Here is a 19,390-nt window from a genome sequence, read left to right on the forward strand (position 1 = left end):
ATAAAGGTCACTTGACAAAAAATCATAACATGAGAAGAAATCTGAATGTAGGCTTTCAGAGAAGCTTTTAATGCATCTAATACTAAAAGTACTGCGGTCGAATCACGGTGAAGCAACCGTAATACCATGCTGCTTTGAGAGAGATATATATATATATATATATATATATATATATGCAGTGGTCTTGAATGACTACCGTATTTAATCATCACTTCAAAGAAACACACATTAACATCTCTCTTCGTTTGATGCTTTTATGTCACTGATAAAAGCGTGCATGAATCTGATAAGAATCGAGGAGAGAGTGTTCGACCTGTACACTTTTATTGGGCTACACACCGACAAAGGACACAATTCAGCTTCTGAGGAACAACAAAACTGTTCGTTACAGTACAATGCAAACCCTAGTGCATAGGCTTCAAGTTAGTTTCGCCTGACCCCGACCCCAGAGTCTGTTTACAAAACAAGAGTCAAAAAACAGGGAACTGGCAAAGCGTGAGGTTCCCTTCAATATACAGTATAGAGCAAATAAAGAGATCTAAACGAGTCCTAACTCTCCTGCCAAGCAGTCACCTCAAAACCAGACGGCATCATGGGTGCAGACAGAATGGACCAAAGCAAACGCAAATCTAAAAAGTGTTGCAATTACAGCGAGCCGTGACGTGCGTCTTCAACTCCAAAGCCGCTCCATGCTCGCCTCTTCTAAAACAAACACGTTCTTTACAAAACAAGCCACATCGTTTACCCAGCATGCCTTTGTACCGTCCAATACACACATTCGTTCACCAAAGTCACGTTTCTCCGCCTCCGAAGCACTGTCCTAGTCCTACCAATACCAAGCACATTTCAAATAATAACTGCACCATAAAGTCCAATAAAGACGCTCGGATCTCAGCGGATGTAGCGGTGAGAACGTCAAAAATCTCACAAAAACACAAATCACCAACACCAAACCCCGCCGGCGCGCCGTCTACGGTATATACACACCACGGCGAGCCCGAGAACCGCTTGCACATGGATAACGCTCACGAACGCTGATTAAACGGCATACGCGCCTCGAGAAAGCCGACGGTGAAGAAAGCATTAGTCTTGACAATATTGCACAAACAAGACATAAATAAATAAATAAACTCTTCCGTTACAAACATCGACTACTTTTTCTCAATTCACCATCGGAGGATTCTCATCACACGAAACAAAACAGCACTTGTGTTCGGATCACTCTTCACGAAAGACAGAAGACGGACACATGCACATAAACGCACGACGCACTTTTATGCCGCGATGGAACTCTTCCGAAAACACTAAAAAACCAAACGCAATGACCACTGCTGCTCTCTTCTGTATCGCTCGCTCGCTCTACCGACATTAAAATATAATGAGAAGAAAACACGGGGCGTGCTGCTCCGTTCACAGAGAGCCCACCGCGGAGCTCCCTCGAGAAGCAGACGAATAAGCAGAGGTGTGAAAGAGCGGTAGAAAAATATCTCCTGTCTGCACACGTCCAGGTGGATTAAATGTGGCTTGAGAGCCATTACACAAAATCACTTCACAGAAGCGTCAGCAGGGGGCAGTCACTTCAGATTCGGGAGGGAGGGGGGGCCTGATTGGCACATCACTTCCTGTTTCGCCGCAGGAAAGAAACCCAACCAGGAAGACAGTAAAAAGGTTGCTTTCTAAAGAAGCCAATGACGTGTAAGGATTTGGGACAAATACAAAAATATCATCTATTGCAACTGTTCAGACATTAAGAACGCTGTGTGCACATTAATTCAGATAAAGGTTTATTAAGTATTTTAATGAAGGGAAAGTGGTGCAACCGTGATTTCCTTTAATTAACGTCCAGAGATTAAACGCATTCAACATAAAGGTCCATTGACGTACTATATGTACGTGTGCTGTGTACATATTTTGAATATATTTACATGTATATACATTTCTATATATATATATATATATATATATATATATATATATATATATATATATATATATATATATATATATATATATATATATATATATATATATATATAGTCAATATATAAACAGTCTATTTTTCTTAGACGTACACACATATATACAATGTTTGCATTTATATATGCATGAATATAAAAAGTACTCATTTAAACAAAACCTTTTTTTTGGAAGCGAATAATCGTGATTAGTTGTTTGACAGCCAGTTAAAAAAAAACTTTAACATGCAGAATTTAAGTGTTTAGAATCAAAGTAATCTGAGTTTTTATAAACATTTCAATTCGATAATTTTTTTGACCAAAAATATTAGAATTATTTGCAAAAACTCACTGTAAATACCTTGTTTCTAAACACTTTAATTACAGAAAACACATTTAAAAAACGATGCATATTAAGGAAATTGATTCATTTTAAGATAAATCATGGTTGCACCACTTTTTGAAGCTATGACCAGTTCACCAAGATGACAAAAAAACAATCAAAAATCACTAAAATACCCTAATGAAACATTCTTAATTTTTTAACAATTGCAATAGATTTTTTTTGTATTTGAAACATCTCAAATTCGCTTGTCGAAAATCTGTATACGTCACTGACCCACTATAAAATGACACATGCAGGGCAGTACGAATAAAAAAAAAAAAAAAAAGTGTGGATGAACAAACAAACATTCAAGAGGAATTCATCACTAAAAACATCTAGAACGCTAATGAATACAGCATCAATGGTTTCACCGTTGAGCTTATTCGGTCTGCCGAAGCAAGTCCATCCTAATAGAAATACCTAGAGCGTACAGCTACAGACTGTATATTCAGTCTAACTATCTCTTAATAAAATACACTTTATGACTGCAAGCCAAAAGCATCTAACCAGATGCCAGCTATTGAACTCCAAGGGTAAAGTCCCTGGAAGTGAGTTGGATTTTACATCCTCAAAGTGTGACAAACATTAGTATCTTATGCAAAAAAAAAAAAAAAAAAAAAAAAAGAAAAAATTAGTAATGACAGTATGTTGTACAGCAATTGATTTCAGTGCCCAGTAGTACCTCTAACACTCGGAAAATGTGGCTTCCCAGATGTAGTTTTCAAGTATTAGTACTGCATCTTAAACTGGGAAAAATTCTAAAGGAACAAGAGAGAGAGCGAGGAAAGAATTGGCTAAAATGTTCAAGCCCAGTGGATCACTTGAGGCGCTGGGTGACATTAGCAAGTGCTACAGCAAAAGCTTGCACAGCTGAAAAGGGGTACTGAAAGTCCAGGATGTATGCATTTCCATCAATCCTTCCGAACTGCATCACCTACACAGAATGAAACGGGTTATGAGTTAGAAAGCAGGAAAATTGTGACCAGCAGAAATAACTTCTCAAGCAGGGAAACTCGGTCTTAGAGGGCCACTGTTCTGCAGAGTTCAGCTCCAACTGGCCTCAACCTTCCAGTTTGCCTTTGTTTAATCGGACTCCGAGCTAGGATGTAACGATTCACTTAACTCGTGATTTTGATTTCATGATACGATTTTCTGTACGAAACAAACCCTAAATCAATTAAGTTATCCAGTTACACTTGAGCGCTTAAGCTATGTAGACAACTAAAAGATCAATCAATCAATCAATCATTTTTATTTATATAGCGCTTTTAACAACACATAGATCATTATTATGATTCAAATGGTTCATTAACAAACGTGCGATTAGTCGACTAACACTTAAATTGAACAACTAGTCGTCCAGAGAATTCTTTAGTCATGGACAGCCCTTGTTGGAGCGTCACACTGCAAGAGAACGGCCCTCCAGGAACAGGACTGGACCTAATCTAAAGCTTCTTGCGTACCTGTCTCCCCTCGAGCTCAATCTGGAAGTTCTTTGCCGATTCCTGCGTGACTCTTCCTCCAAAATCCAGCTGGTAGACCTGCGTGGCTTCGTTCCAAAGAGGCTGTTTGTTGGCCATGATGTAGACGAACCCTTGGCTGCCGAGGCCACGGTCTTCTTTCTCGTTAGCCTTTCGGCACTTGATTTCGTCCAGCTCGCAGCCTCCCGCCCGCAAGTTCCTTTTTGCTTTCCAGCTCTTTTTACCGCTCTGGCTTTGGTTCATCAGTTCGTCGCCGCTGATGAAGAGCTCCGGCTCGCTCTCGGAGCTGTCCTGGAACTCATTAGTGGTGGCCTTGCTTAGCTTTTTGGCTTTCAGCTGCTCTTTCTGGCCTTTCGGCTTCTTTTTGTCTCGACTGCCTAACCTTGGACTGGAGATGAGGGAGTTGAAGTCACCGAGGGCACGGCCCTCTTTTTTAGACTTGTTGGCTCCTTCTGTGATCGCCGGAACATTTGCTTCCTCTGCTCGACTGTTGTCCAAGCGCTTGCGGTTCTTCTTGCCAAACCTATCTGCTCTTTGAGGAACCGGACTTTCATTGAGCGAGAGCACCTCTTGAAAATTTTCCCCAGCCTCGGCGATGGATTCTGGGGGACTCTGGAGGTCTGGAGGAGGCGTAGGCAGAGGAGGTGGTTGAGGGGGAGGAGAAAGAACAGGCTTATCCAGCAAGTGTGAGGTCTTTGGTGGAAGGGATGGAGCAGGACCCGACGGACTTGGCATGGGTGGACAGGGATTATAAGAACCCCACGGATGAAGCGGAATGGGGGTCACAGGCAGATTCGAACAAGAAGCTGTCCCAGGGTACATTGGTGGGAGAGGGCAGCAAGCAAGACTGGGAGAATAACCGGGTGGCAAGACCACAGCTTGGTCCTGCTGGGAAAAGGGAAGAGGAGTAACCACCTCTTTGGGAGAGGTGGGGCGTGGAGAAGCTTGCACGGAGCCGCTGTAGGCCGCACTTGGTGGATAGGGCAGAGCAATCTGGTAAGCTCCCGCCAGTTGAAAAGTTGCAGCGTTAGGACTCGTCGGAGATTTCGGCGAGAGGACAAACGGAAGACGGGAGACGTCCAGATGCTGTGCAGGGCTGAGGATGAGTGGAGGAGGTTTGTGGGATGCAGGAGGTACAGAGGTGGGCAGAGTCATCGTACGCTCTTGGGGAACCCAGATCTCTTCTGTAGCAGATGGATCCCATTGATACGGTGGCGGCCGCTTGACTGTCAAACTCACAACCTCCGTATTAAGAGCCATCTGCCTCAGAGACTGATTTAAAGCCTCGTCCTCTGTAAAGGCAGAGTTGATATAGTCAGCCCTTTCCCTGTTTCCACCTGCACTAGACACTCCACCGGTGCCATCCATGCTGAGTAGGCTGTAGGAAGATTGGGAAGGCAGCGGCGAGGCACTGTTTGAGTGCACTATTACAGTGCTGTGAGGTGCACCACCTCCGGTCGGTGGGAAATCTTGCCTAATTATTGTCCCCCCAGCTATACCGTTACTGCCATTGCTGGCGTTACTCCCACCGTTACTACTGCACTGACTGCACGTGTAAAGAGCTGTCGGCCCTCTCGGCTGGTAGGAGGCAGACAAAGCACTGGCTTTGGCCTTGGAGGGCAGGGTTCTTTGGGGATCCAGGATCTGAGAAACCTTCAGTGCAGCTTCCCGACTATTCCGCCTCAAGGTAGCGTGAATCAAGCTGCTGTCCAATCTCTGGCCTGGGCTCCGCCCCGCTCCGCCCTGATTGGCTGCATCAGGGTAAGGGGGTGGGTCCCCACTTGGTATAGAGTACCTTGGCACAGTGAGACGGTTCAATGTGGCTGAGGCATAGGGCAACTGCACCTTCTTCCCCTCAACAGCAGAAGAAGATGATGAGACCCTGAGGGTGGCAGAGCTTCCCGGGCCCTGAAGTGTGTAAACGTTCTGGTTGCAAACAAGTCTGGTGCGGGGACGGCATACCTCCTCCACATTTCCGCTGCTGTCAAATGTGGTGATGCGTTCGTAGCCCAGCGGCGTCGGGTACTGCGCTGCCTGGGCAGCAGGTGGATACAGGGTCAGGTCCCCTTTCTTTACACAGGCTTCCCCTGAGGATGTAGTGCTGGAGCTGCCTCCCGAGGTGCAACTCGTAGAAACAGCAGCGGAAACTGCCGCCGTGGCAGCGGAAACTGTGCCCGGGTAAGGAGGTGGAGGATTCATCTTACTAATCTCGAGAGGGGCAGTAAAAACCACCGCGTCACCCTCAGCCAGTTGTGGGGCAGAGCGAGTCGTTTTAATTTTAAGCAGGAGGTCATGCTCCGCTCCGTGCTCTGCTGTCGGGGGAACATCCGGGACGGGGCTCTGCGTGAGCTGAATGACCGGGCATGGCGGTGGACCTGAGGGCAAAGCGGGAACAGGGATCTGGATCGGATGCTGCTGCTGCTGCAACTGCTGCTGCATTTGCTGATGCTGCAGCTGCAGTTGCATTTGCAGATGCTGCTGTTGGATTTGATGCTGAAGCTGCTGTTGCATTTGCTGTTGCTGCTGCATCTGCTGGATCTGTTGCTGCATGTGTTGCTGCTGCTGCTGCTGCATGTGCTGATGCTGTAACAACTGCTGCTGCTGCAACTGATACTGCTGAAGCTGTTGCTGGAGCTGCTGCTGCTGCTGCTGTTGATAATGTTGTTGCAGCTGCTGCTGCTGTTGTTGTTGCTGCTGTTGTTGTTGTTGGGATTGCGCAACTAAAATCCGACCGACCTCCATACCTCCAAAGATTACCTGTCCAGGACTAGAATACCTGGCAGGAACGGAGTACTGAGCCGTGAGCACAGAGTCCTGCTGTCCTTGCTCGGACACCCCAGGTGGTGCCACAGTCGATGTTGGACTGGACAACACATCCAGCTGGACGTTCTGATTGGCTAGCAGGGACTGGACAAGGCCGATGCTCTGGGTGGGGGACATGGCTTGTGCGGGGCTGTGTATGGGGGCAATGGGTATGTTGACAGTGCAAGGTGGATTATCATCAGTGATTCCTGATGCTCCTGTGACAGGCAGGTCATCCTCATCCTCACTGAAGACATTAGGACTAAACATAGGCAAGTTAATGTATTCCACTGAGATCTTCCTCACCTCAGGGAGGTAGATGGTCATCTGTCTGGGCTGGAGGTGAAGTAAACTGGTCTTGTAGATAACTGGAGAGAGGGTAATGTATATTAGAAAACATGGGATGCATAAATGAATGTATTAATAGATAAATACATATACATTTGTGTATTATGCATGTATAAAGACACACAAGTATACATTTAAGATTTTTTTTAATTTACTAAATACATTAATAATATAAATTATATGAATACTAGTATTTACAAGTAAATATATTTTACAAATATGTTGTATGTCTTCATATATGCATACTAAATGTACGCAGTACACACACAGATGCGATGAATCGTTGCCCAGCACTACAAATAAATAAATAAAATACCTGCTCCGAGATTTGTTGGCAAAAATGCTGCAAGCCCCACAATTTTGAACTTTGTTCCCCATATGTTAGATGTAACTTGCGCAAGATAATTGTGCTAAAATACAAAAGAGACACATTTTTATAAGAGGCAAACATTCTGTGAGTTCACACATAGACGTTTTTACAAATGCGTTCCTGAAGCACAAAATCGGTCATAAGCAACACAGGTATATATATATATATTTTTTTTTAATGCCCAAAATCATATACATGATATTAAAGGTGCCACAGAATGCACTGATACAATATTTTAAACTGTTCTCTGATATCGACATATTTAACTCTGCTGAGGTAAATAGTTTTCCATTCTATGGCAACTTTAAGTAAAGATCACGTTCCATGAAGATATTCAGTACATTTTCTACTGTAAATATTTTGATTAGTAATATGCATTGCTACGAAGTTAATTCTCCCTCAGATTCCAGGTTTATCTCAACAAATCATACATGAATGGAAAGATCATTTGTTCAGCTTTCATCTATTTTCACCTCTGACTGGTTTTTGGTCCAGGGTCTCAAACTGTACACTGTTTAGTGAGTACCTGTGTGATGTCGTCGAGAGGAAACTCCCGCCGAGTCAGACTCGGAGAGCCGATGGAGGGCTTACGAATGGGCAGCCGAGGCGATCGCGATATCTCCTGCGCGGTGCGAGAGAGCTTGGGGGACTTACGGGGATCTATATTAATCCTGTTGGTAAAGGGACACACTAAGTCTCTACAGAGAAGGTAGCAAACGAAGAAAAGAGTTCAAGGTGAGTTTGCAGAGTTAAAAAAAAAACAAAAAACATGTCTTCAGAACTGAAGGAATCGTACGTTTCACGCTCCCAAAGTGAACTCTTTTTACAAAAGCATTGCATGATTAATTCCTTGTCATTTATCAGGTTAAAAAGGGATACACAAGAGATATTTTTGTACAGTAAATTATAAACACACATCCACTTTAACAAAGAGTCTAATCATGCCACTAAAAATCCCAAACACGCAGTACCTGGGAAGTTTGGGAGACTTGCTCCCTCTGGAGATCTTTGGCGATTTCTTTCCGACCCAATCGTCGTTGAGCTCAATGTCACTAGAGTCTGAGCAGTTGCAGCTGTCAATCATGGAGGGGATGAAGCTGTTTCCATAGACTTCATCTGTGATGAGAAACAATTTGAGCCGTCGAGGAGCTAAACCAGCGTGGTATTTCATCCCCCAAACGTCACTCGTACAAACCCACCTGTTTTCCCGTCCGTCTTTGGGTCCATGATGACAAATTCAGGGCGAAGCTTGCTGATCCTACGGCCTTTGAGAATCGGCACGAGTCCCCCCAGATACTCCAGGTACAGGGTGTAGCAGGGGCCGCCGACCTCGGGGTTATCCTCCGTCCTCTTCATGGTGCAGTGCAGGCGCTCGTTACCTGATGTCGGATAACTAACAAAGTCCCTCATGTTGTTGGGATCCGGGATGGGTGGCTGAAGAGAGGACAGCGTGTTAGAAACACAGAAAGATGGCAGAAGAGGAGCAGTATTACGACTGATCAACCAGCACGAAACAGGATCCACGGACAGAACAAAGAGGTGCAATATAGACCAAAGACTTTTAGGGATTTTAGTGCTGATGTGTTTTTGTGCTGCTACTCCTAGAGTTTGTGATAGTCTTCATATTCTCTGTGCTGGTCAGTTCACAGCAGTGAAGGAATGTTCAGTTCAGGTTTATTAAGCAGTCTATTACCTTTTCAGCAGGCATTTTTATCTTTATAAAATCATTTCTCTCATTTAATCTTACATTTAATCGGTCATTTAGAATAATGGGACATTTGTGCTGTTAATTACCAAGTAAACTAAATCAGTATTTTTTAGTTTGCAATGCGGAGTGAAGAGGTGTTTAGGTGTGTTTTAGACACAGTTTAATTCAGTGAATGCTTTAAGCTGCAGTTACAATGGATATAGTAAACGTAAAATGCTGAATACTGAAGTATTTTAATAATAAAAATATACTTTAAATGTGAAATCAAAACATCCAGTAGGTGGCAGCAAGTCACCGTTAATGAGCCGTTCGTTTGAAGTGAAATGTATGTAATGTAACTAACTGTATGTAATGATATAAACGTGTCTTGAATACTGCGATCACTCTAAACGTGTTTCTACAGACCGAATCACGCGGTGACCTCTGTGAAGTGTTTTCTACCTTGATGGTGGAGGCGAAGGCAGAAGACACGTAAGTGCCGAGGCGAGAGGGCATGCTGAGCTTGGCCACGTCCTTCTCCTCGTGAAGCGCTCCGGCGATGACCTGACGACACAGCAGCTGGAGGCTAGCGACGCGATGCTCGATCCGGAGCACGTAGAGCGCCGGGCCGCTGGCCAGGAACAGACGCGAGTCCCGGTGACCCCAGCAGAGTGTGCTGATGGGCCTCTGAAACACAGCGGCGTCGGATCGGTCAGAGCACACCCGGGACACCCCTCACACCTTCACCTCACTGCATCACGTCATTGTTCATCATAAAGAGGCCCAGAAGCACTTTCACAGACTTTTATGATGATAGTTCTCTCCTGATGGACCTGCCCAACTCAATCCTTAACCATCTTCAAGAAACGGCTAAAAACACATCTCTTCCGGCTTTATTTTTATTAAAAAAAACAAACGACAAATACTTAGACTTGAGCTTTATTCATTAAAAAAAAAAATTATAATAATACTACTTCTCTATTTGTTTGCATTCCATCTATTTGCTTTTTTTTTATTTATTATGCAATTACAATAAGCCTCTAACCCCACCTTACAGTATTATTTTTCTATCATGTTTTCTTTTTATTATATAATAATAGACGTGCTACCTGTACTGTGTTAAGCTAGCTCAGAGTCATGTCTTCATTTGCAATTGGCTTTGAATAATGTGTTACTGTACATTTAGCAAGGTTTTATAAAGATTAAATACTTAAGACAAAAAGGAATACGTAAGAAAAAAAAATTTAAGGTTAAAAGAAAGAGAACAATAAATCAGTACATAAGTAGATCATTAAAAATATCCATCAAAAACAGACCCATTTGAAAGAGAAAACAAGTTTCACATGTGTTTTGGTTAAGCATTAACTCACTTCATATTTTTCATTCCTTAATAAACGTGTTTTAATCAGTAGTTTGCGTCTGTTTATAAAGACTCACCTGAGCAGGTGTCTCCAGTGAGTAAATGTGCTCGCCGCACACATTGTAAAACTTCACAATGGCGTTCCGGGGGGCCTGGGAGGGGTCAGAGGTCATCACGAGTCTCTCCATCCCAGCCACAGCCAGCAGGTCGCCCTGAGAGCACCACTGCACCACCACATCTGATGAACACACGGCACAGCTCAGATATGGAAACCCAAAAGACCCGTTCTCTGAAATCCTGCAGTGCAATAGATCCCAGTCTGTGTGTTTCTGAGGTCTCATTCGGTTAAAATGTGTTTTATGAACATAATATGAGATTTGAATGAGAGTGTTATCACAGCTTCTGATGTTTTGGAATCAAGCGAAAATTGATTTTTCAGTTTTGAAATCAAAGTTTTATAAGCCTATCTAGTCAGTTATTTGATAATGATTAAACCAAGTAAAATGTATGCAAAAATAAAAATAACCTATATTCACAAGAGATCAACCAATAATTCAGAACGACTGACACCAAATGACTGCAGTGATTAAGGGGTCATCGGATGCCTGTTTTCCACAAGTTCCCATGATTCTTTGGGGTCTATAACACACTTAGTAGTATGTTAGTATTCTACATAACTCGTGTCAGAAACATCTCTGTTCAAAGCGTTGAAAGTTAAATCAGTCTTGGGAGGACAGACCCACAGCCAAGAGTCTGAGAGCGTCTTGAGAAAGGGGTTTATCAGAATTAAAAATAAAAATCAAAGAGCACGGTTTATTTTTATCATTAAAGGGTGGTCGTGCATCACACGCATTTCAGTTCAAACCACATGTAAAAAGTGAATTTTGCATCCGCTGAGCCCTTTTAATAACCCCGTAAGGAGCCAGAAACAGAGCCGGTGAGGAGGAACCTTTGAGGCCGGTGCGTATTAACGTGGGTGAGAGGTCATCGTAGTTATTCATCAGACTGACGTCTCCAGACGTGAAGCAGACGGTCAGCAGCGGCTTCAGACTGTGCACTGAGAAACAGGAAGAGCGGGAACGGTCACTTTGTGTTGATTTGTGCGCTTTATTTATTCTAATTCTATTCCTATTTATAACACAATCAACAGCAAAGAAGGTCTTTAACACTAGCTTGATGCGTCTGCTGGTTATATTTAGATTTAGACGCCTGAGAGTTACCCTGCAGAGGCGTGCAGTCGTCCGAGTCCGTGTCGCTCTCGCTGCTGTCCTCCACCAGGAAGTTAGGATAGTTCCAGGCCATGCTGGAGATGCCCTCGGCCTCGTGCAGCAAGATATGAGCCAGCATCCGGCCGTGACAGTCCATGACGATCACCTGACCATCCGCCGTCCCAAACAACACCTGAGACACAGAACGGCCTGCTTCAGACCCGCGCTGATAAAACCAGCACTGACCCATCACGCTCCGGAGCACACGCCGCGCTTGACGCTAAATACTGGTTTACACGGTGCATGCGTTTAGAAATGTGATTATACGTGATTTGACTGATTCTGGATTTTGCTTATAGGATAAATCAATTTATTGCATAGCCAAAATACCAATAATATAAGATTTCATTTATAATGCAGAGCTTTTAATTATAAATAAGCCTATTTCTGTAGTTATTAACATTTTCCTTTAAACACCTACCACTGAGTTACTGTATGAAACTTTAACTTAAATCAACTTTTGTTAAATTGAACTGCATTGAACGGAGAAGGCCGTGGACGAGCGCGGGGTCACCTGCTGGTCATCAGGGGTCCAGATCCCGCAGGTGATCTGACTCTCCAGGTTGATCTCGGAGGACCAGTGTCTCTGACCGCTGACCGATCCCACGAGGACGAAGCCGTCGCGGTACGAGATCAGCGCCTGCATGCCGTCGTGGGACCAGGTGAAGTCGCTCACCTGCACAGGTACGGCGTGTTAAACAGAGCCAGCGCTCGATGACTTCTGCTGTGACAGAGCTTCGGGGCGTCTCACCTGAGCTCCTCGGTCATTGACCAGCTCGACCGACCAGCGGCCCTCGTACTGAATCCAGACGAAGATCCCGCCGTCCGTGTCGCAGGTGGCCAGCTTCTGGAAGGGTTCGTTCCATCTCACCAACACCACCTGAAGAACAGGAAGCAGAGCTGAAGAAGCGCTTCAGAAGGGATGTCGCTATGTGTGTATTTGGTGTAATGTTTACGCCACTTAACATTCACAAGATATTATTTTCCACATACAGTACAATATTGCTGCTTCTCTCGGTTCAACCTGTTTTTATGAAGCTCATTCCCCTGAAAAGTGTGCTGTGTGTGTCAAGCAAGTCTAGATAGTGTATGTAGTATCAAGCCAAAAAGAAAATAATTGTTATTATTATATATATATATATATATATATATATATATATATATATATATATATATATATATATATATATATATATATATAAATTCATGTAAAAAAAATTGAATTATTTTATCCAAATGTATTGTACCCAGCTTATTTTTGTATATCTGAGCAAATTTATTTAGATATTTCTGAACCAAGAAAATAGCATAAAAATATAATTATAAAAAGGCATCATGAAGGGAAGGGAATCACATGATCAATAATTAAAGGTAGAAGTACACTTGTAAGTTGTTGTCTACACAGACACACACCGCTCCTCGTGCAGACGTGCAGACGCACACACACACACACACACACACACACACACAGCTCTATATTAAGAAGTCACAACAAGATCAGACTGAAGATCTGACCAAATGCAGGATTACAGCAGAAAGCCAAAGCCACAGAGAGAGCCCTTAACCGTCCACTCATCCTCCGACAGCAGACGTGTGCTGGACACGAGCTGGACACGTGCTGAGACACTGAAACACTGATCTCTCCCACAGAACGTGTGTGTCTGCAGACATCTGCTAAATGAAGCACAGAGGACGGATCCACAAACTAAAGCATCTCTGACCCTTCACCGTTTCTGTTTTCTGACACATTCTTAGTGTTTCACTCCTAGTTTTTAAAGAAGCGATTAAAATATATTTATCCTTGGCCTTTTCTGTGCGACTTTAAAACAAGCTCTAGCTATTTATTTATTTTTTAATGTAGTTTTTAACAGTGTTTATGAAAGTTAGACCTTTTTAAAACAAATTTGGGTAAAAAATGAACTTAATTTAACAGGGATTGACTTATTTTAAGCATAAAACCTTGTTCGGCTTCACTTTGTTTCTCTAGTCATCACCTCCAGAAAACAACAAGAACACTGAGGAAGATATGTGACATGTAATGCCGCTTTGAGACTTTCTGCAGTGATCTAAGATCAGTTTAAGATGCTCTTCACCAGCAGTTTGGGACGGCTCTAAATCCTCACGCACAGATAAAACACAGTGTGCCTTCCATGAGCTGCAGACTAAACTAGGTAACATTTCTCCCTAACTACTATTTCTGGCCTCACTTTACTGATAATATATGAAAGAGAGAGTGTGTGTGTGTGTGTGTGTGTGTGAGCAGCCGTCTGAATGGTTTTATATCAGAAGCTGATGACGAGACGCTTTAAAGATGCAACAAGGTTAAGAATCCCAGCGGAGCACAGATTACAGACGTGTGTATTTTTATCCCGTCTATTTTCTGCTCTCTTCACGTGTGATGGACACTCGCTGGAGAACACACAAGCACACACATCTCTCTGTAGTGTCTTATTACTCTCCTCGAAGCTTTAGATTAAACGCTGAGATCCTCCAGAAGATCAAGAATTAGACAGAAGTGAGCGGCGCGGGCCGACATCTCAGCTCAGGATAAATGAGCAGGTTCTCTTCGTTAGCGAGGAGACGTTCCGCTAACGAGGGCGTGTTCTCATAACCTGACAGATCTGGATACCTGAAGCACATCCAGCCGTTTCTTTGAGATTTAAGAGCAGAGCAAAAAAATAAATATTCACAGAAGATATGAGTGAGCTTTGCACAACTGTAGAAGCAGATGGAACTAATTTGAAAGTGAAGATGCATTCTTCCCCTCGCCTTTTTGATACATTCATTTTAGAACCGAGCAAAACTTAAAATTAAAAACAATTATTCACAAGAAATTAACCAGTGAGGAAGTGATCGATGTACACGGCCCTCGAAATCACGATTTCAAAATGAATTTTTCCTTGCCCCTTTTAAACACACAATTACGGTGCAATTTTTTTTTTAAATGCAACCAAGTATGCAAAAGTAAACACCTGAATCAAATTTGAAAGATATCATTAAATGCCTTAAATAGCTTTAAATGCATTATTAATGCAAATTATTTGTTTTATTATTAATTTATTATTTGATTTATTTTAAATATTCTTGATGCAAAACAAAGTATACCCACAAGGCATCGACTGACGTGTTCCTGGAGCACAGACAATAACACACTGCACATGTTCCAGATCACAGGGATGTGAAGTAAACTAGTAGAGTACACCGCTAAGAACTTCACTTGGACAACTTCAAAAGGCGATTTTCTCAAATTTTCAGGGGTTTTTTTGCACCCTCAGCTTTCAGACGATCCACAAACCTCCCTTTCAACAAACGGACTGGTTTTGTGCTCCAGGGCCGTTTACAAGCAGCTCAGCGGCGTTCAGGGGCCGCTCCTCGGCGTGCGCTCACCTCACTGTTGTGGCCCCTCAGGTTGAAGTTGATTCTCTGCGGGGTGGGCCGGTCTCTCCGGCAGTGGCTGGAGGTGAAGGTGACCCCCACGACCCCTCGGCCGTTCCCCGTGGCCAGCCAGCCCTCCTCGTAGCAGCGCCTCCTGCACACGGGCTTCTCCTTCTCACTGCGGGGCACTCGGCCCTTCCAGGACAGACACAGGATGTTGGAGTCGCTGCAGAGGACGGGCCCGAGCTCCACCGCCGCGAACATGCCTGCTGCTACGAGCGCACTCGCGCAAATCCACAGAGTCACCGGGCTCTCCGGCGGGTCCTTAGGGTCCGGGTGAGAGCGGCCGCTGCTTCACAAACACTCCCCGCCCAAAAGTACTGCATAAAACTAGCAACATAAACCAAGTCGCGCGCCTTTTCCGGGAAATCTCAGGGACGGAGTCACAGAAAACTTTCTCCAGGGCGAAGCAGCCCCCTCATGACGTCGTCGCTCCTGGGGGGTGACGTCATCGACGGACGGAACGCTCCTGTGCGCGTGCTCATGGCGGCGGACGCACGCGCGGGGTTCTCCTGCGCGTCAGCTGCTCCTGCGCTCCGCCCGTGACGTCATCGCTCCGGGGGAGCCGTCGGCCAATCAGCGTCGGGGATTCCTTTAAGAGGACAAAAGGCAGAACATAAACAATTAATGTTTCTGAACGCGCAAACGTTAAAACGGTCGAACGCACACGTTCGTTTCTGAGGCGACGTTACCGGAAACAGTATCACTTGAGAACAAACGGCGCGTTAAATGACCGTTTTGCCTCTGTGTTTCCCCGAGGTAACGTTCACGAAACGAACGATAAAATGTTCACCGTGATGTCTAGTAACGTCTACAACAAAGCGATCCGTCACCTAAAGCGTTAGTCTGAGCCCTGGATACCGACAACTCACGATTCTATCCGTTTTTATGACAGCTACGACGATAACAACCGCGTTTTGAGAAACAGATATGAACGATTCCGTACAAATACAGAATTCCCGAGAATCTGAAACTCGGATGCGATTATCAGATTAACAGACGCGGAGATGCTAGATAAAACCTTCACGTCTAAGTTGTCCAGAGCATCGGTGTAATGAAGCGTCACCGTCTCGAGTGTGGTATCGTTCAGAAAAGCGTCTTGGCTTCGTTTGAGAGTCTGAGGCTTTTGTTAGCTCCGCAGCTACACTCACTTCCCGCGCTCCTCGCCGCTTTCCCGCGTTAAAACGCCAGAACAGGACGCGTTAGAGGCACGGAACCGGTCCACGGATGACACCGAAGCCCGAGCGAGTCGGTGCTGCTCTTTACCTGTGAGTGTGTGTGTGTGAGAGAGTGTGTGTCAGATGAGTGTGTTGTTAGCGCTGCTGTCTCCGCTCCTGATGCTGTCTGGGCCGCTGCGCGAGTCACGTGACCACCATATGATCACATAGATATAGATAGAGCCGAACGTGCACGCGCCTTCACGATAATACAGCACTGAGACGAAACCATTACAGTGAGGGGGAATCAAATAAATATTCGTGGAAAAAGACACGGGGACAGTGTTAAACACACTGTGCGTTATACTTTAAAACGGCACGATCGAACAATAAACGATACTGCTTGCGTTTATGCGTCTTCTTTTAACATTCACCAATATAAAACAGCGCCGAAAGCACGCAAGAACAACAATAAATAAATAAATTTGAAAAGTCATAAAATGACACATAAATGATAAAACTCGGAAATAATAAATTACGACATCAGAAAACAAGCATCTTAACATAAGCGAAGATGAGGGGAGAAACACTGTTTTCAGCAAGTTTACGATTTTCTATTACATTAGAGTTTTAAGGCATTATTTTTCTTCATTTGAGTAAAAAATAATGTAAAAAGTAATAGTTTGTGAAATATGCAGAAAATAGCAATTATGTTATTTGATAAATCGTGTTTTATGTTTCCAGACTACGCCAAATAATACAATTACTTTGTTTAAACAGCTATATATATATATATATATATATATATATATATATATATATATATATATATATATATATATATATATATATATATATATATATGTTCACATTTCGGAGATAATCAAGAATGCAAATCTCCTCAAAAGGCAGGATCATTTACAATTAATCATAAAAAAGATGTTCTGAAACATCTCTAAGTTCTCCTGAGGTTATAATCCATTAGGAGCTTTAAAACGGACTTCCTTTGCTTTCGTTTCATAAACTTTTAACGCCATCCTTCGAGAATCAGTGAACCTCATCAGATTAATTCCAGTGCCATTCACTTCCACTAGAGGCGCCGTTTCCCTCGCCCCTGTTCGAACGTCACTTCCGCTTCCGCCCGAGCGCCGAAGCAGAAAACATGGCGGCCTTCACGACGAGCGTCAGGAGCGTTCGCGGTCTGTTAAAGGTCTTCCACGGACGCGTTCTCTCGGTACTAAACTTAATTTCTCTGACAGGAAACAGTATGATGATATCCCACGATTTATAAAAGAGAAGACCTGTAACTCACCTCAGAATAACGTGATCTTCCTCACTCTTTTACTAACATCAGCTCACTGAAACCGGATAGATTTCCTCCTTCTTCATAAAAATTAAAGATTCCAATATTTGTCTAAGGAAGATCAGATTTTAAGAAGCTGCACCGAAATCAAAGGAAGTCCGTTTAATGGAATATATCCTCAAGAGAACTTAAAGATGTGGCTCTGAGGGGTTTTTAATGGTTAAGATTATCATTGATCCTGTCTTTTGTGAAGATGTGAGTGTTTAAACGAAAGAAAATGTCATTACTTTTTGTCTCTAAAACAAATGAAGAAAAAGAAACTTGCCGAAAACCCCTAGTAATTGTTCTGTATCTTATGATGCTCATCTGTTGTCTGAAGTGTTCCTTGCTCTCTGTGTGTGTGTGTGTGTGTGTGTGTGTGTGTGTGTGTGTGTGACAGGCTCCTGCGCTCCGCTGCTGCTCGCAGGCTCTGAGCGAGGTTCAGAGGTCACAGGACCCGGATGTTCTCTATCAGAGGCTGTCGCTGCGGGTCAAAGGTCACGACCAGACAGTGCTGGACAGCTTCGAGACGTTCGCGTCTCTAGCAGCTCGAGAGCTCGGCCTGAACCTGAGTGTGTGAGTAGAGGACAGAGAACCACACACACACACACACACACACTCTTCAGCATTTATATGTGCTTGGCTCAAGCGAGGATGAAGAACACAAGTGTGTCCAACCGTCCATTACTTAATACTAGTTTTATTATTATTTTAAATACAACTTCTAAAAGCTGTTCCACAAAATATCATCAGTACTTAACTTTTTTTAATTGTGTGATCCATCCATCGTTCAGAAAAGGACCCTTAGGACTGTTTAAATGCTCTGTTTGTGCTCCTCAGGTCGACTCCACAGAAACACATCGACAGACTCACGCTGCTCAAGTCTGTTCACATCTTCAAGAAGCACCGGGTTCAGTACGAGATGAGAACACACTACAGGTGCATCGAGGTGAGACACACACACACACACACACACCTGGAGATCGTACTGAACATTACAAAGATTTTTTTGCATTTATTTATAAATATTATATTTAATGTCACTGATGTATTATTAACCTGATGTGTAATTATATAATTTGTTTTAATTTTAAACTCATACACAGGACACTTTTCATGAAGTATAAATATTTTCTATATTTAAATTACTTTTTAGTTAGCTTTAATATTTAAAAAAATGGTGTTTTATGTCATTTTTTATCTATATATATATGTTACACAAGTTTTAAGAAGTCTATATATAATACTATGGTTACTCTCAGGTTTCCAGGGTAACCGGCTCCAGCGCTCGGGTGTATCTGGAGTATGTTCAGCGTAATCTACCGGAGGGCGTTGCTATGGAGGTCACCAAGGTAACGGCAGCACCATACAGCAGCAGCTTGATAAATCATATTTCCTGCAGGATAACGGCGCTCTTGTCTCGTGTTCAGACAGCTATAGAGAAGATCCCTGAACACATCGAGAGACCGCTGTGGGGCGAGAAGAACACGAACTAAACCCACCGCTATTATACAGGAGAAAAGAACCTCGGCGCACCTCTCTTTCAGCTAGCGCTTCTCAGTCTTTTTTTTTTTTTTTATAAATATTTGCCTCACTGTTATTTATTTTGTGAATATTTACCGTTTTGTCTGAAAATGTTAAATCTACATTAAAGAGATTTTCAGCAACATTCAGTCAAGCATTATTTATATACACACATTTATTTGAATATTGTATTGTGTATATTCATGCATTTAATGTACATAATTTACCAAATTTAATATAAATGTAACTTTTCTTATACGTCTATATACACAAATA

General features: G+C 43.3%; 2 protein-coding genes across 4 annotated transcripts; one reads left to right on the forward strand and one right to left on the reverse strand.

Moving 5' to 3' along the window:
• Positions 1 to 307: 307 nt before the first annotated feature.
• Positions 308 to 16,492, reverse strand: tulp4a (TUB like protein 4a). 3 transcript variants are annotated; one of them, XM_043230803.1, is made up of 14 exons: positions 16,358 to 16,492; positions 15,044 to 15,683; positions 12,408 to 12,536; positions 12,171 to 12,332; positions 11,609 to 11,789; positions 11,338 to 11,445; positions 10,466 to 10,626; positions 9,491 to 9,715; positions 8,541 to 8,775; positions 8,313 to 8,457; positions 7,868 to 8,012; positions 7,288 to 7,381; positions 3,804 to 6,991; positions 308 to 3,274 (listed from the first exon to the last, which is right to left on the reverse strand). In XM_043230803.1, exons 2-14 carry the CDS (start codon positions 15,293 to 15,295, stop codon positions 3,158 to 3,160), a joined length of 5,142 nt encoding a protein of 1,713 aa, XP_043086738.1. In that variant the 5' UTR covers positions 15,296 to 15,683; positions 16,358 to 16,492; the 3' UTR covers positions 308 to 3,157. The 3 variants fall into 3 exon arrangements, with proteins under 3 accessions (XP_043086738.1, XP_043086736.1, XP_043086737.1); XM_043230801.1 differs by having other exon boundaries at positions 7,868 to 8,039; XM_043230802.1 differs by having other exon boundaries at positions 7,868 to 8,039; positions 16,243 to 16,460.
• An 847-nt stretch (positions 16,493 to 17,339) lies between these two features.
• On the forward strand, positions 17,340 to 19,259 carry mrps10 (mitochondrial ribosomal protein S10). The gene is made up of 5 exons (XM_043230697.1): positions 17,340 to 17,482; positions 17,991 to 18,166; positions 18,431 to 18,539; positions 18,853 to 18,942; positions 19,021 to 19,259. Exons 1-5 carry the CDS (start codon positions 17,411 to 17,413, stop codon positions 19,084 to 19,086), a joined length of 513 nt encoding a protein of 170 aa, XP_043086632.1. The 5' UTR covers positions 17,340 to 17,410; the 3' UTR covers positions 19,087 to 19,259.
• Positions 19,260 to 19,390: the final 131 nt, after the last annotated feature.

This window comes from Puntigrus tetrazona, unplaced genomic scaffold (genome assembly GCF_018831695.1).
Source record: "Puntigrus tetrazona isolate hp1 unplaced genomic scaffold, ASM1883169v1 S000000223, whole genome shotgun sequence".
NCBI classification, from domain to species: domain Eukaryota; kingdom Metazoa; phylum Chordata; class Actinopteri; order Cypriniformes; family Cyprinidae; genus Puntigrus; species Puntigrus tetrazona.